The 17432-nt window shown below is 41.3% G+C and overlaps 1 protein-coding gene and 1 non-coding gene across 5 annotated transcripts in view; one reads left to right on the forward strand and one right to left on the reverse strand.

Annotated features, from left to right (window-relative positions):
* Nucleotides 1-4112: 4112 nt before the first annotated feature.
* Nucleotides 4113-17432, forward strand: part of TRPC4AP (transient receptor potential cation channel subfamily C member 4 associated protein) — a 77683-nt gene continuing 64363 nt past the window's right edge. For all 4 annotated transcript variants that reach the window (XM_060122174.1, XM_060122175.1, XM_060122176.1 and 1 more), the window contains exon 1: nucleotides 4113-4315. In XM_060122174.1, the coding sequence (XP_059978157.1) occupies nucleotides 4148-4315 (168 nt within the window). In that variant the 5' untranslated portion in view covers nucleotides 4113-4147. The remainder of the gene's footprint in view (nucleotides 4316-17432) is intronic.
* LOC132506563 (small nucleolar RNA SNORA11) lies at nucleotides 16017-16145 on the reverse strand. Its single transcript, XR_009535886.1, has one exon. It is a non-coding gene; the product is annotated as a small nucleolar RNA SNORA11 (small nucleolar RNA).

A 17432-nucleotide genomic window follows, 5' to 3' on the forward strand; every position in this document is an offset into this window, starting at 1 on the left:
CATGTGGGATCTTCCCGGACCGGGGCACGAACCCATGTCCCCTGCATGGGCAGGCGGACTCTCAACCACTGCGCCACCGGGGAAGCCCCATGAGCGCTTGTTTTAAACAATTTTTTTAAGATTGTTTCTTTCTTGATGTGGACCATTTTTAAAGTCTTTATTGAATTTGTTACAATATTGATTCTGTTTTATATTTTGCTTTTTTGGCGGCAAGGCATGTGGGATCTTAGCTCTTCGACCAGGAATCGAACCCATACCCCCTGCATTGGAAGGCGAAGTCTCAACCACTGGACCGCCAGGGAAGTCCCTCCATGAGCTTTTTTTTTTTTTTTTTTTTTTTGCGGTACGCGGGCCTCTCACTGTTGTGGCCTCTCCCGTCGCGGAGCACAGGCTCCGGACGCGCAGGCTCAGTGGCCATGGCTCACGGGCCCAGCTGCTCCGCGGCATGTGGGATCTTCCCGGACCGGGGCACGAACCAGTGTCCCCTGCATCAGCAGGCGGACTCTCAACCACTGCACCACCAGGGAAGGCCCTCTATGAGCTTTTTTAATTTAACTGTGTCATGAACATCTTCCCATGTCAGTGTGTGTGTGTGTGTGTGTGTGTGTGTGTGTGTGTGTGTGTGTGTGTGTGTCCTATTCGTTTCGGTGACTGTGCAGTATTCTGCTGAGTAGATGAAACGTGGTTCGTTTAACTAGTCACCTATTGATGGCTATTCAGATTTTTCCAATATTTTGATATATAAATATCTCACTGAATATTTTAGTAATACATCTTGGTATACTTGTTTAGCTGTTGCTAAGACATAAATTCCTAGAAGCAGATCAAAGTATATGAATATTTAATTTTATTTGAAATCTTAGTATTTTATTTTGTAAATGATGATGTTCAATGGCTCAAATATTCCATTATATTGAAACACTAGATTTAACCATGATCCTACTTTATTGTTACATTTTTTTCTATTTTTGCTTTCACAAATAATACAGTAATAAGCATTTTTGCATTAAATCATCATCATATCAAATAATATCATTAGGGAGTAATTATCAAGTCAAAAAGTTTGGATTTCTTTATGATTAATTCATATTGCTAAAAAATTTCTTTGCAGAAAGATATATCAGTTTATGTTCTCACCATAAACATTCTACTATTAATAAAATTGAGGGTGGGCATTTTTTACACATTTACTGGCCATTTATTTATCTTTTGTGAATTGCCTCTTCCTTTCTACCTATATTTCTATTGGGTTGTTTGGTTTTTTCCTTGATTTTTTTAAAAAGCATTGATTGATTGATTGATTTTGGCTGCACCGGGTCTTCGTTGCAGCATGCGGGATCTTTTTAGTTGCGGCATGTGGACTTCTTAGTCGTGGCATGCGGACTCTTAGTCGCCGCATGCATGCGGGGTCTAGTTCCCTGATCAGGAATCGAACCCGGGCCCCCTGCATTGGGAGCCTGGAGTCTTACCCGTTGGACCACCAGGAACCCTTTACCTTGATTTTTGTAGGTGTTCATGCATCTGTTCATTAATTTTTTGAACCAATAAACAAATATTTGACCACCTACCGTGCTGGAGATAAATGCAGCAATGAACAAAGACCAAGATTATACTCCAGTCAGGGGGAGGGGTGCAAAAAGTAAACAACTGTGTCATGTGGAGATAGTGCTATAGAAACAAACAAAGCAGGTAATAAGATGGTGAGTTTAAGGAGTGCTGTTTTTATATGGATAGTAGGGAAGATCTCTCCGTGAATAGAAACCTGGAGTTCATGAGGAAGCAAGCCATTCAGAGAGCTTCCTGGGGATGAGAACTTCAGGCAGAGGGTGCAGTAAGTCCTTCATACATTCTGGATATTGACTGTTTCCCAGAATATCACTTGCCTTTTATGGTTGTGCATAGTGTCTTGTACAGAAAATTTTAACATTGTTAAGGTCAAACTTGTCAATCTTTTCCTATCCATGACTTCTGGGTTTTATGATTGAGAAGAACTTTTCTATCCCCAAATCGTGAAAGTATTCCCATAGATTAACTTCTACTTTTTTTTTTTTGGTAAATTTATTTATTTATTTTTGGCTGCGTTGGGTATTTGTTGCTATGCGTGCGGGCTTTCTCTAGTTGCGGTGAGCAGGAGCTACTCTTCTATGCAGTGCATGGGCTTTTCACTGCGGTAGCTTCTCTTGTTGTGGAGCACGCGCTCTAGGTTCGTGGCCCTCAGCACTTGTGGCACGTAGCCTCGGCAGTTGTGGCTCATGGGCTCCAGAGTGCAGGCTCAGTAGTTGTGGCGCACAGGCTCAGCTGCTCTGCGGCATGTGGAATCTTCCCAGACCAGGGCTCGAACCCGTGTCCCCTGCATTGGCAGGCAGATTCTTTTTTTTTTTATTTTTTTATCTTTTGCGGTACGCGGGCCTCTCACTGTTGTGGCCTCTCCCGTTGCAGAGCACAGGCTCCGGACGCGCAGGCTCAGCGGCCACAGCTCACGGGCCCAGCCGCTCCGCGGCATGTGGGATCCTTTCCGGACTGGGGCACGAACCCGTGTCCCCTGCATCGGCAGGCGGACTCTCAACCACTGCGCCACCAGGAAAGCCCGGCAGGCAGATTCTTAACCACTGTGCCACCAGGGAAGTCCCCACTTGTACTATTTTTATACTTTGGTTTTTAATATATCAGATAATTTACATATCATAAAACTCACCCATTTTGAGTATACAATCTAATGATTTTTAGTCAACTTAAGGTTGTATAACTATTACCACAATCCAGCTTTAGAACTATACTTTGATTTTGTTATACATAGCTTTTAGTATGTCTGAGATTCCTTTTAACTTGGTGTAAAGTTTAAGACCTAACTTTTTTTTTTCTTTGCCCATTGATTTGAAATGTCTCCCTTACCACATGCTAAACTTCCATGTACACCTGGACCTGATCCTGGTCTCCCTGTTCCAGGGGTCATAAATAGGGTTTTATTTGGCCCATGGAGTTTTTTAAATTGAGTGATTTCACATAAAAACCCAGACTTTTGGCCTTTCTGGAAAAACTAGACAATTCAGCAACAATCTGCAGGAGGCGAGTAGAGACCACTCCTTGTAGATGGGCATGGGGATGGTGACCACAATCACAGTTTGCCAGGAACAGTCCCTTTACACGCCTGCTGTCCCGTTGTAATTAATAGCATCCTTTCATTCTTAAAAGTTCTGGTTTGGGCAGTAAGTTATGGGTCACAATCTCCACCATTCCTTATTGCATCACACCCAGCATTCCTCTTTCATTTATGTTACAAGACCCCCTCCCAGGAAGAAAAAAGGAGAGGAGATGCCACGATCCGGGCACAGAAGTTTGCCAAAAAAATGATTACCTGGGCTCAGAGTAGAACAGAACATACTATCTGGTGGGGAGAAATCAGGACAAGAGTCCTCTGACAGAGAATATGATGTCACAATTTACCAATCCTTTTCCCTTCCATTATTCCATTTAACATCACAACAACCTACCCAGTTACACAAGTTACCCAGTTTGTTACTGTGCGTCTGTGTATGGATGTGCTGTCTTCCCTGTAACCAGCATTTCAAAACAGGGACCTAGTTACTCCGCTCTGCTCACCACTGTTTTCTCAGGGACCGTTCAGTGCTGGGCGCAGAGCTGGCCCCAAGGAACTATTTCCTGGCTGTTTAGGCTCCCAGGAACTACTGACTGAATGAACTAATGAGGAAATTGAGGCTCAGAGAGGTCCGTGGCGAGTCAGAGGCAGAAAGAAGCAGGCGGGAAATCAGACCAGACGGCCTGATTCCTGGTCTGGCATCCAAGATCTTTTCCTAGCCAGTTGGCTGTAACCTCCCCAAATAGGCAAGAAATGGGAGAATGCACACGCGGGGACCTATCTTCGACCTCGGGGGACCTCACTGAAATGCTGGACTGAGGGGCCAGAAGGACGAGTGGCGCAGGAAACGCCACATCGCTCTCTCGCACCTGCCCTCCTGAGAGCAAGACTACATTTCCCAGCAGTCCCCGCGGCGCGCACGGCCCCTTGCCACGCGGCTTGCGCCTCCGCCGTCGGCCTACTGGGGGCGCTGCGGCGACCCCTCCGCCGCCCCGTAGGAATCTCCGCGGCCCCGGGGCCGCTTGCTTCCTGTTTGTCGGACGAGGAGACATGGCGGCGGCGCCGGCGGCTGCTGGGTCTGGGGTCGGCCGAGGGCGACGGGCGGCGGCAACTGTGGCGGCTTGGGGCGGATGGGGCGGCCGGCCGCGGCCTGGTAACATTCTGCTGCAGCTGCGGCAGGGCCAGCTGACCGGCCGGGGCCTGGTCCGGGCCGTGCAGGTACGAAGCCGGCCCGGAGGGGCGGGGCGGGGTGGACCGGGCGGGAGCTGGCGGGGGGGCCGGGCAAGAGGCCTTTCCAGGCCGCCACTGTACGGGCCCGACCCCTCTTGGCTGGCCGCGGGGCCTCCCTGTGGGCTGTCGCGACGCTGTCAGCCGCGGCGGGGCAGTGGGCAGCGGCAGGCTAGAGGCTCCGGCTTAGGGGCCGAGCAGGGCTGGGCTGCATCGGGCATTGATGGCGTGTACGAGTCTTAGGCCCAGCTCCTAGATCCTCCCTTCCTTGCGCCACGTCTGCACGTCTGGGGGACCCTGGGCGAGTTTGCTGTAGCCTCTACGGGCCGCGAGTTTCTTCCCCGTGACTTGGGCGGTGGGTCATCACTGCAAACCCCAAACGGTTCCCAAGCCATCATAAATGTCATTCTCTCAGAGGGGCCTTTCCTCGACACAACTCTCCCTCTTCAAAAGTGGGTCCCCATTGTTATTCAGTTACAGCCCTGAATTCGTTCCGTCCACATTACTTTCTTAGTCTGTAATTACATATTTCTTTGTTGTCTGTCCTTTTTCTCGCGTGTGTCCCACGTTAGGCTGAGCTCCAGCGGGTGCAGGGACTGTATCTGGTTTGCCAGAGTAGAGCGTCATGGTAAAGAGCTAGGGCTCTGGAGTCAGGCCTGGATTCAGAACCCTGCTCTCTCTTGCTTGGGCAAGTTACGTTTCTGTGCCTCAGTTTCCTGATTTGTGTAAAAGCGTTAAATGCATTTCTGGTGCACAGTAAAAAGCTGAAGCGTAATCAGTTAATATTAATGCTATACTTGGTATTTGGCTTAAATAGTGCCCAATATATGATTAGAATTTTTTTTTTGAATGAATGAAGGACACTGCTTTAGGGTAAAGCGGGATGAATAAACCTAGGCTGCTCGCTGCTCTACTCCCCCCGCCCCCATGTTCCCAGAACTTAACGTTGCAAACACACCTGTAAAGCATTGGCTTAATTTAAGGATAGCTTTTGCGTAAAGAAACTTTTTAAGTAAATACAGGAATAGTAATAAAGTGATTGGTGGGAGTGGAGTGGGAATTGGGTAGATGAGGGAGAGCGTGAGAGTGAGACTTTTCACAGTATAACTTTGTATATGAACTTAATTTTGAACCACTTCAATATTACTCATATGGTTAAAAGGACAGAATATAAGATAAAGACCAGGTGGTCTGTGTTTGTAGAGGGTTACAGATGAAGAAGCAGTTCTGGGTGAACAGTATTTTCCTGAACATCAGTTAACCATAGATGAGCAACTTTTTTCTCTTTGCATTCTTCTCTGTCTGCCTTAAGATTCTGGAAATACTTGCTCTATCCTTTAACCCAAAGACCCTTACTGAGCTGGGTATGTAGGAATGGGCAGAAAGGGAACTAACTCACCTTTACTGAGCACATATTTTGGATCAAGCATTGTGCAAGGTATACAGTGTCTTTATTTAATTCTCAATCTTTTGAACCAAGTGTCGGGACTCATCTCAACACAGATGAAGAAACTGAGGCTCAGAAAAATTAGGTAATTTGCTCTTAAACACTCGTCTTGATAATCCTCTGTGCTCTGAGGGCAATAGGGAGCCACGGAAGTTAACTTAATGAATGGGGAAATTTAGTACACTTAATTTGTTTCCAGTGCTGGATGACTTGAAATGGGAGGAGACTGAAGAAGCTCACCAGATAGAAGGTGCTGGAATGTTCTTGAGCCTGATCTAGTCTGGTTATTGTGGTAATCAGTAGTTGTATACAGACAGGAATGGGAGCTATTTCAGAGATTGAGATGGATGTACCTTCCCAAAACTATAGTGAAGATAAAGTGGGGAACTTCATCTTTCAGATGTGTCCTTTCTTAGTCACTTTCTTTGATCTCTTCCTTGCTACACCCCCACGTTGCAGAATAAATTATATCCTCACAAGTATTTCCATAGCACAGTAAGCATATCCATTATGGCATGTGGTATACTTGGAAAGACCAGATGAAAATTTTTTTTCTTTATGTTGTAAACACATAAAATTTACCTTCTTAATCATTTTTAAGTGTGCAGTCAGTAGTGTCAAGTATTCACATTGTTGTGAAACAGATCTCCAGAATTTTTTCATCTCGCAAATCTGAAACTCAACCCATTAAACAACTACTTTTTTCCCCTCCCCCAGCCCCTGGTAACCACCATTCTACTACTTTCTGTTTCCATGAATTTGATTACTTTAGATACGTCATATAAGTGGAATCATACATGGTCTTTTTGTGCCTGGCTTATCTCACTTAGCATAATATCCTCAAGGTTCATCCATGTTGTAGCATGTAACAGGATTTCCTTGGAAAAGACCAGATTTTGAAGTAAGGTGGACCTGGATTGAATCCTAGTTCTGTCACTTATAACTAGGTTATATTATTTAACCTCTCTGAACCTCAGTTTCATTATTTCTAAAATGGCTGTAGTAACATCTACCTCATAGGGCTGTTAGGAGGAGTGAAATAACATATCTAAAAAGCTTGGCCAGTGTGTGGCTCATAGTAAATGTTCAGTAAATAGTTGCCATCAGCTCATAGCCATCAGAGTGGGCTTCCTGAGAGACTGTGTCTTATTTTTCTTTGTGTCTGCAGAGCCTGAAACAGCGCCAGTCACTTGATCTTCAGGACTCAGGAAATTGTTTGACTTGAAATACTGTATGTGAGGGCTCTGTCCTCCTCTTCCTCAGTCCTGTCTCTTTGTATATCCCAAACAGTCCCATGGCTTTAAGGAGTTCTGGAGTCAGATTACCTAGGTTTGAGTTCCAGCTCTGGTACATACTTGCTATGTGTCTTTGGACAAGTAGCTTAATCTCTTTGTGCCTCAGTTTCTTCTTTTTTTTTTTTTTCTTTTTGTGGTACGCGGGCCTCTCACTGTTGTGACCTCTCCTGTTGCGGAGCACAGGCTCCGGACGCGCAGGCTCAGCGGCCATGGCTCACGGGCCCAGCCGCTCCGTGGCATGTGGGATCCTCCCGAACCGGGGCACGAACCCGTGTCCCCTGCATCGGCAGGCGGACTCCCAACCACTGCGCCACCAGGGAAGCCCTCTTCATTTTTAAAATAGAGATAATCATGGGACCTAACCTGCTAAAGCTGTGGTAAGGACCAAGAGCGTTTATACACATAAAGCACTTAAAATGGTGTCTAAAATATAGTAAGCATGCTATAAAGATTAGCAACTATCGTTTTTAGCAAAACTACATTCTGATAGATCCTAAATCTGTTATTTCCATCCTGGTTTCTCTCTTTAGCTCCAGTTGGATATATCCAGATACTTTCTCAGGGTCTCCACCTAGGCGTCTAATAGTCACCTCGAACTTAATATGGCAAATACAATTCCTAATTCCTCTTCCACCAAACCTGATCTTCCTCAAGTCCCAAACAGAACTTGAGAGAAGCCTGGGAGAAGACCCCAGGCCACATGATTTAGAATGGGCCTTGTCGTACTTGGATTTTAATGTTCCTTACTTTCATCTCTCCCTTTCAGTTTGACCTCTATCAAGGTAATAAAATATGCTGGTATGATGCTCTAGCATTTACAGAGCCTGTTCACATTTATCAGCACATTTGATCCCTAAAGCAAATCAGATCTTATAATCCCTTGCTTAAAACCCTCCAATGGCATCCCATTGCAGTTGGAATCAAATCCAGATTCCTTTCCAGGGGTGTACAAGACTCTGCACAATCAGTAGGAATTGAGGGAAAGGGATAGACTAGGCAAAGCAACTCACACAGGTCATGACCTACCGCACCTAGAGATACTACTTCAGTTTGGCAATCTGGTGAGAGGCTAGGTTTTGGCATCCTGTTTTTGTTTGTTTTGTTTTGTTTTGTTTGCGGCATGTGGGATCTTCCCGGACCAGGGCACAAACCTGCGTCCCCTAAATCGACAGGCGGACTCCAACCACTGTGCCACCAGGGAAGCCCCTGGCATCCTGTTTTGTTTCCCAAATTTCCGGTCATTGCATCCTTCGTGATTTTTGGCATATCTAAATTCTACTTGAGTGTTACTTCATATATATTTTTTTGGATTGACTCCTCTTTTTTTTTTTTTTTAATTTCAGTTGGCACAATTGTTTTAACCTTGTTCTGAGCATTAACATTTGAAACCTAGCGGTTCAAGTCAAATACAGTCTCTTTGCCTGTCAAGGATAATTTGATATCGAAAACCCTGTAGATAGGATAAATTCTCATTAATTAAAAATATGAATAATATTTAAACAGTTTTTGTATTCGCAAACCATAAAATTCATTCTTATATTAAAACAAATCCCATTAAAGTAGACACAAGCATTCATTGGTTAATGTTTGTTATCAGAATAATATAAGTGTATTTAATCTTCATTAATTAAAGGTATTTAATCTTCATTAATTATTCTTTAAGAAGGGTATTTACTTGCACTTAATGCATTTTGAGGCATTAGATATCTTAGGATTAAACAAGTAAGATATACATTTTATGTTTATGGAATTCAGCCTTTAATTATTTAAAAAGAAAAGCAGTAAAGATAAAAATAAGTCAATGAAAACTGTAAATGTTTGGAAGTGTCACATTTACTAAACAGGTTGACAGCTTAGGCAGCATGATGTAAGAGATTATCACTCCTGTAAACTGTTAAACCACAAGTATTCCGAGAGAAGAAACCCATACAACATCTGCCAAAAATTCAACTTTGAAGACGCCTGGATGGTGGCTCTTTTCATCACGCTACTCAGCTGTTCACAAGGAAAACAAAATCCAGATGATTATTTTTATCTTATTTATTTATAAATTTATTTATTTTTGGCTGCATTGGGTCTTCGTTGCCGCATGTGGGCTTTCTGTAGTTGTGGCGAGTGGGGGCTACTCTACCTGCGGTGCGCGGGCTTCTCACTGCGGTGGCTTCTCTTGTTGCAGAGCGCAGGCTCTAGGCACGCGGGCTTCAGTAGTTGTGGCACGCGGGCTCTAGAGCGCAGGTTCAGTAGTTGTGGTGCACGGGCTTAGTTGCTCTGCGGCATGTGGGATCTTCCTGGACCAGGGCTCGAACCCATGTACCCTGCATTGGCAGGCAGATACTTTTTTTAAAAAATTTAATTAATTTTTATTTTTGGCTGTGTTGGGTCGTTGCTGCACATGGGCTTTCTCTAGTTGCGGCGAGCGGGAGCTATTCCTTCGTTGAGGTGCACAGACTTCTCATTGCAGTGACTTGTTGAGGAGCACGGGCTCTAGGCACACGGGCTTCAGTAGTTGTGGCACACAGGCTCAGTAGTTGTGGCTCGCAGGCTCTAGAGTGCAGGCTTCAGTAGTTGTGGCTCATGGGCTTAGTTGCTCCACGGCATGTGGGATCTTCCTGGACCAGGGCTCGAACCCATGTCTCCTGCATTGGCAGGCAGATTCTTAACCACTGCGCCACCAAGGAAGCCCCAGCAGGCAGATTCTTAACCACTGCGCCACCAGGGAAGCCCCAGATGTATGTTTTTGTTTTTTTTTTGTTTTTTTTTTTAGATGTATGTTTTTAAATGAGAGTAAATGCCTTGTGAGACAAACTAGTAGTAGTAAAAGAAATTCCATGTGAAGTTGAATATTTTGAATACAATTTGGAGGATCTCTGGGTATCATGAACCTTGTAACAAATAACAGCAGTGCCCCCACTTTTCACCCCCAAGTTCCACCCTCCCCAGGCAACCACTGCCCACACTGTAGCTGTTTTCTTTTATAGAGGAAGAGTCCAGGAAACAGGAAAGCCAGCATTCTAAATAACATGCTTATAAGGCTATTTCTTGACTTTACAGTTTTAGAGATTATCTATTTTCTTCCTCTTGTAGAGATTAGGATTTAATTCACAGCACCCTGTGCCACACATTTGGTCTCCATCATTCTCCTTATGTATTTATATCAGTTTTGACTGTTGGTGTTAAGTATTTACATTATGATGATAGTGATGAGATATAATTGTTTATAGCAGAGCCATATAGTATACAACAATTGTATTTGTTCTGTATAATTTGTTTTTCTTAGAGTTAAAAGCTGCCCTTTCTCCCCCTACTTTTTAAATTGAGACACAAATATAGTAGAATTCACCCTTTCAGTGTATAGTTCTACAAGTCTTGACAAGCACACCGTTGTGTGGCCACCACTACAGTTAGGATTTAGAAATTCCCTTGTAGTAGTCACCCCTTCCTCACCGCCCTCCTTTGGCAACTTCTCATCTGTTTTCTATTCTGTTAATGCCATTTTACTATCATAGAAATGGAATCATTCCATATGTAGCATTGAGTCTGGCTTCTTTCACTAGTATAATCATCCTTATAAAATTTACTTTTCTTTTTGTTTACTTACAATTTACTCCCAAATTCTAAAACTCCTTTTTTTTTTTTTTTAAGAAATCTTTCTTGGAACCCTCTGTTCTGCAATTTGCACTAGTTATTTGCTAGAACAGCTGTATAGCTGAATTCTTGGGATTTCCCTTCACCAAATTCAGGGCATTTTATTTATTTTTCTCATGTTTTGGATCTCTGTTTTCTGAATCCTGTTTTCCTTTTTCTTGGAGTACATTCTCTAGTAACATCCCAAGAAAGCCTACATGGGAGGTAACTTTTTTTTTAAAGCTTGCGTGTCTGAAAATGTCTTTTATTCTTATACTTGAGTATTTAGTTTAGCTGGGTATAGAATTCTAAGTTGGAAGTTATTTTCCCTTAAATTTTTAATGGCATTATATTATTCCATTGTCTTTAAGTATTTGGTGTAGCTGTTGAGAGGTTCTGTTCTGATTCCCTGTCCTTTGTGCATGACCTGTTTTCCCACTCCTTACTCCCTAAGCATTTTTAGGATCATCTCTCTTTCTGGTATTCTGAAATTTAACTATGATATGCATTGATGAAAGTCTTTCTTTTTATTCATTGTGGGAACACTTTGTGTAGATATACATTAAAATATGTAACAACTATAATAAAGTCATGTCTATCACCTGACATTAACTAACCCCCTCTGCAAAATGATTGCACTAAGTGTTCTCTTAGGATCTTCCTTTTTTTTTTTTTTTTTTTTGTTGTACGCGGGCCTCTCACTGTTGTGGCCTCTCCCGTTGCGGAGCACAGGCTCTGGACGCGCAGGCTCAGCGGCCATGGCTCACGGGCCCAGCCGCTCTGCGGCATGTGGGATCTTCCTGGACCGGGGCATGAACTCGTGTCCCCTGCATCAGCAGGTGGACTCTCAACCACTGTGCCACCAGGGAAGCCCAGGACCTTCCTATTTTTGAAAGACATTTTCTCTCCTGTGAAGTTCGGGCTGTGATTGCTTTGGAGAGCTTCATGGAATAGGTGAGACTTGAGTTGTTTCTGAAGAATGAGTAGAATTTTAACAGTAGCAGAGGTATTTCTGACACTAAGAACACCACTGAGAAAGTCCTCATAACCAGCCATTAGAAGATGGAAGAGAAAGTGAAGTGCTCCTGTGGGACATAGGTGGGAGATAAGTTTAGATATTTGGGAATAGAGTGGGGAGGGTAACTAACATTTATTGAGCATACACAGTTTGTCATTGTGCAGATACTTGGGGTTTTTTTTTTTAAGTTTATTGTTAAATATTTGACCTTCGAAAAGCTGTAATAAGTAATGCCAGTGTGTTACAACAATAAACATGTACCCACGACCAAATTTGAGGAGTTACCAATACATTTAATGCCCCTTTCATGTCAGTCCCTCCCTGCCAGAGGTGCTTCTTTTGAGTAGATAACATATGCACATGTACAAAAGGGTTACAGAGAAAAATAAGTCTCCCTTGCAAACAGCCTATTACCACCTCTACTAGCACGCTCCAGTTCTACTCCCAGAGGCAGCTATGGTTTTGATTTCTTGTGTATCTCTGTATCTAAGCTTCGGAAAGCAAATATGTCTCTATATGTTAGTTCTTACACAAGTGATACTATACACACTGTTGTGCATCCAGCTTTTTTCCCTTAAAATATATTTTAGAGATCCTTCCATAATCAGTACATACAGATTATTTTGTTTTAGGTGTTTACAAAACTTTTTGTGTTGAAATATACAAAAAAAATGCACAAAAAATAAAGAACAACCCAATGCAACTTCCAACATTGCATTTAGTTGTACTAGTTTTCATGCTTTATGTAAATAGAATCAAACTGTGTATTGAGTCTGCCTTCTTTCAGTCAACATTGTGAAATTCATCCATGATGATGGGTGAAGCTGTAGTTCATTCATTTTCATTTCTGTATAGTGTTCTGTGGTATTAAACCACAGTTAATTCATTGTACTTTTGATGAGTATTTGGGATCTTTCCAGTTTTTGGCTATCGTGAATAATGCTTATGTGAACATTCTTGTACATGTCTCTTGATGTGTATATGCACAATTTCTTTTGGGTATATACTTAGAAGTAGAATTGCTGGGTTATAGGATATACATAGGTTCAGCATCAGCAGCTGTTGCTGAACAGTTTCCCAAGTGGTTGTATTAATTTACAGTCCCACCAGCAGTGTATATGAGTTGCTGTTGTTCCATGTTCTCGCTAACCTATGGTGCTGCCAGTCTTTTTAATTTTAGTCATTCTAGTGTGTGAGCAGTAGAATCTCATTATGGTTTTATTTTGTGTGTCCCTCATGACTCATGAAGTTAAGCACCTTTTCAGAAGTTTACTGGCCATTTGGACATTCTCTCTTGTGGATTACCTGTTCAAATCTTTTGCACATTTTTCTGGTGGGGTTTTTCGTTCTTTTTTTTTTTTTAATTGATTTGAAGTTCTTTTTATTCGCTAGATAAGAGCCCTTTGTGGTGATGTTTTGCAGATAGCTTCTCTTATTTGGTGGCTTGCCTTTTTAGTCTCTAAAAAGATCTTTTGATGAACAGAAGTGCTTTATTTTAATACGACTCATTGTATAACTATTTTCCTTTATGGTTAGTGCTTTTTGTATTCTGTTTAATAAATCTTTGCCTACCCTTCTATTTATCTTCTAGAAACTTTATTGTTTTGCCTTTTCCATTTAAACATACACTCCACTTGGAATTTATTTTTGGATGTGGTGTGAGCTTTTCAGTAGAGATACCAAGTTGACCTGTTATTTATTTATTTATTTATTTATTTATTTTTATTTATTTTTTTTGCGGTATGCTGGCCTCTCACTGTTGTGCCCTCTCCCGATGCGGAGCACAGGCTCCGGACGCGCAGGCTCAGCGGCCATGGCTCACGGGCCCAGCCGCTCCGCGGCATGTGGGATCTTCCCGGACCGGGGCACAAACCCGCGTCCCCTGCATCGGCAGGCGGACTCCCAACCACTGCTCCACCAGGGAAGCCCCGACCTGTTATTTATTGAAAAGTCTTTTTTGTCCGTCCAGTGCTCTGTAGTGTTTGTTTTCACATCTGTTTCATGTCTGTTCCGTTTCTCTGGTCTGTCCATTTACCCTTACACTGAAATCACATTGTCCTATTTTCTGTAACTTTATGTGTGTTGATTTTGGTTATAGAATATTGAATCAGAAGAGTAGCTTCTCCTACTTATCTTCAAGATTTCTTTGGCTCTTCTAGCCCCTTTGCCATTTCCGTATACATTTTAGAATGAGCTTGTACATTTTTACAAAAAAATTTTGATTGGGATTGCCTTCAATCTATTCAGTACAACACATTCATTCTCTCTCTCCTGCCCTTACTCCTCTTTTTCTCTGATCTGGTCTCCCTTAATCTCTCTTGATAATGTCTTATGTATGTAGTTTTCTATATAGTGGTCTTGCATAACTTTTGTTAGATTTATTCCTTGGCATTTGACATGATTTGATGGTATCGTAAATAGTGTTTTTTAAATTGCGTCTTCTCACGATAGCTGTAAGATAAAAACAAGATTGATTTTTCTATTGCTTCAGCATTTATATTGCTCTATATTTTAATACTTTACCTTTAGGTTATTTTGGATTGTATATGTATACAGTCATCTGCGAATATCATATCTGCAAATGAAGCTTTTATCCTTTCCAATCTTACATCCTTTTTTTTTTTCCTTGCCTAAATGTGCTGTTTGGGATGCTCCAGTACAGCGAATTGAATTGACATGTTCCTGATCTAAGAGGGAGAGCCTTAAACATTTAACCATTAAGTATGATGTTTGCTGAAGATGTTCTGTAGATACTGTTATTAGTTCACTTCTTTTCTGAGTTTGAGTTTATGATGTTGAATTCTATCAGAATGCTTTTTCTGCATTGAGATGTTCATATAATTGTTTTCCTTGTGTTATTAATGTGAATTACATTGAGTACAATTTTCAAATATTAAACCAAATCTGAATTTCTGATTCAAAATTTCATCCTTTTTAGATTGCTAAATTTGATTCACTAATTTTTTTATTAGGATTTTTATCCTTCTGTGTTCATGAGTGAAAGTAGCCTATAATTTTCCTTTCACCGGGTTTTGGTATCAAGTTTATCCTGGCCACTAGTCATAGCTTTAGTTGGACCCCACGAATTTTGATCTGTAGTGTTTTCAGTGTCATTTATTTCAGAATATTTTCAAATTTCTACTTTGATTTCTTCTTTGACCTATGCATTTTTTAGAAGAGGTATTTCTTAATTTCCAAACATTGGAGTTTTATAATTATCTTTCTGTTACAGATTTTAGGCTGACTGCACTGCAGTCAGGGAACATAGTTTGTATTTCAGTTCATTTAAATATGTTGAATTTTGCTCCATGGCCTAGCAACTGGTCATTTTGTAAACGTTCTGTGTACTTGCAAACAATGTGTAGTGAGTGGTTATTAGATGTAGTGTCAATTTCTGCAGTGAAGCCATCTGGGATTTTGATAGGAACTGCAATGAATCAATATTGAGGGTATTGCCATATTAGAAATATTAAGTCTTCCAATCTTTGAACATGGATGACTTTCCATTTATTTAGGTTTTCTTTACTTCTTTAATTTCTTTCAATGATGTTTTGTAGTTTCATTGTACAAGTCTTGTATCTCTTTTGTTAAATTTATTCGTAAGTACTTTATTCTTTTTGATGATGTTATAAATGGGATTGCTTTCTCTTTTTTTGAGATTAATTTGTGCTTTTATTTGCCAGTATAAATACAGTAGCTGGCAATTTTTTTAATCTAAAAAGTACATTTTATATCACAGTGCAACACACACACATATATAATATGTATACATATATAAAAGTGAAACAAAATTTTGCCAAAAACGTCTACCCTGTGTGTTAATTCTTTTTAAGACTTTTTTTTTTAACCTAGGCTGAACTGCCCTGACACATCATAATCACCAAAGTTCCTTAGGGTTCACTATAATGAAGTGAATAGTGTTGCACGTTCTATGGGTTTGGACAAAAGTATGGTGACATAAAATCATTATAATGTCATACAATGTATTTTCACCACTCATAAAAACATCTGTACTCTGTGTATTCATCTCCCCTCTCCCCCCAAACTCCTGGCAACCATTGATCTTTTTATTGTCTCCATTGTTTTGCCTTTTCCAGGATGGCATATAGTTGGAATCTATTTTTCTTTTTTCCTTGAAGATAGGGGTTCAAAGCCCTAATGCCTATAAGACCACTCATGGCCCACCCGTGCATAGACCAGACAGGCTCTAGGTGCCAAACTCCCCCACTAAATACTGTAGATTTCCTTCCAGTACTGAGCCCTGTCCCACTGGTCCTGCCTGGTAGCCACGTAAAAGTGCAGGGGGATACATATTGGGTATTTGTTCATAGGAAGGCCACAAGTTTTGTGCCCCTTGTCACAGTGAACCCAGGTTCCTGTTGAGTGTGTTGTAAACAGACGAGCCATTTCTTCAGACCCCTGCTCTGAGCACACCCATGGGATTGCTTTCTTATTTTCACTTTTGGATTCTTCATTGCAGGTGTATAGAAATTCAGGTGATTTTTCTATATTGATTTCATATCCTGCAATCTTGCTGAACTTATTTATTAGCTCTAATTGTGTGTGTGTGTGTGTGTGTGTGTGTGTGTGTGTGTGTGTGTGTGTAGGGGTTCCTTAGTATATTCTGTATACAAGATGATAGCATCTGTAAATATCATTTTACAAATTCCTTTTCAATCTGCATGCCCTTACTTCTTTTTCTTGCCTTGTTGCTCTGGCTAGAATCTCTAGTACAATGTTAAATAGAAGTGGTGAGGGTTAACGTATGTGTCATTTTCTTGATCATTTTGGGAACTCATTCAGGCTTTCAATTTTTTTAAAAGTAGAGTCCATACTTTATTCAGATATCCCCAATTTTTCTTTTCTTTTTTTACTTGAAGTATAGTTGATTTACAATATCATATTGTTTCAGGTGCACAACATAGTGATTCAGTATTTTTATGGATTATACTCCATTTAAAGTTACTATAAAATAATGGCTATATTTCCCTGTGCTGTACAAAATATCCTTGTTGCTTATTTATTTTATACATAGTAGTTTGTATCTCTTATTGTCTCTCCCCTCTTTCCACTGGTAACCACTAGTTTGTTCTCAGTATCTGTGAGTCTGTTTCTGTTCTGTTATATTCATTCGTTTTATTTTTTATTAAAAAAAATTTTTATTGGAGTATAATTGCTTTGCAATGTTGTGTTAGTTTCTGCTGTACAGTGAAGTGGATCAGCTATATGTATACATATATCCCCTCCCTCTTGGACCTCCCACCCCAATCCTGAACCCATCCATCTAGGTCATCAGAGAGCACCGAGCTGAGCTCCCTGTGCTACAGCAGGTTCCCACTAGCTATCTGTTTTACACATGATAGTGTATTTATGTCAAACCTAATCTCCCAATTCATCCTGCCTCCCCTTCCCCCCCATGTCCACACGTCCGTCCTCTAGGTCGACCTTTCTATTCCTGCCCTGCAAATAGATTCATCTGTACCATTTTCCTAGATTCCATATATATGTGTTTTACTCTTTCTGATTTACTTCACTCTGTATGACAGACTCTAGGTCCATTCACATCTCTACAAATGACCCAATTTCATTTCTTTTTATGGCTGAGTAATATTCTGTTATATATGTGTACCACATCTTCTTCACCCATTCATCTTTCGATGGACATTTAGGTTGTTTCATGTCCTGGCTATTGTAAATAGTGCTGCAGTAAACATTGGGGTACGT

Source organism: Lagenorhynchus albirostris, chromosome 15, assembly GCF_949774975.1.
Source record: "Lagenorhynchus albirostris chromosome 15, mLagAlb1.1, whole genome shotgun sequence".
Classification (NCBI taxonomy): Eukaryota; Metazoa; Chordata; class Mammalia; order Artiodactyla; family Delphinidae; genus Lagenorhynchus; species Lagenorhynchus albirostris.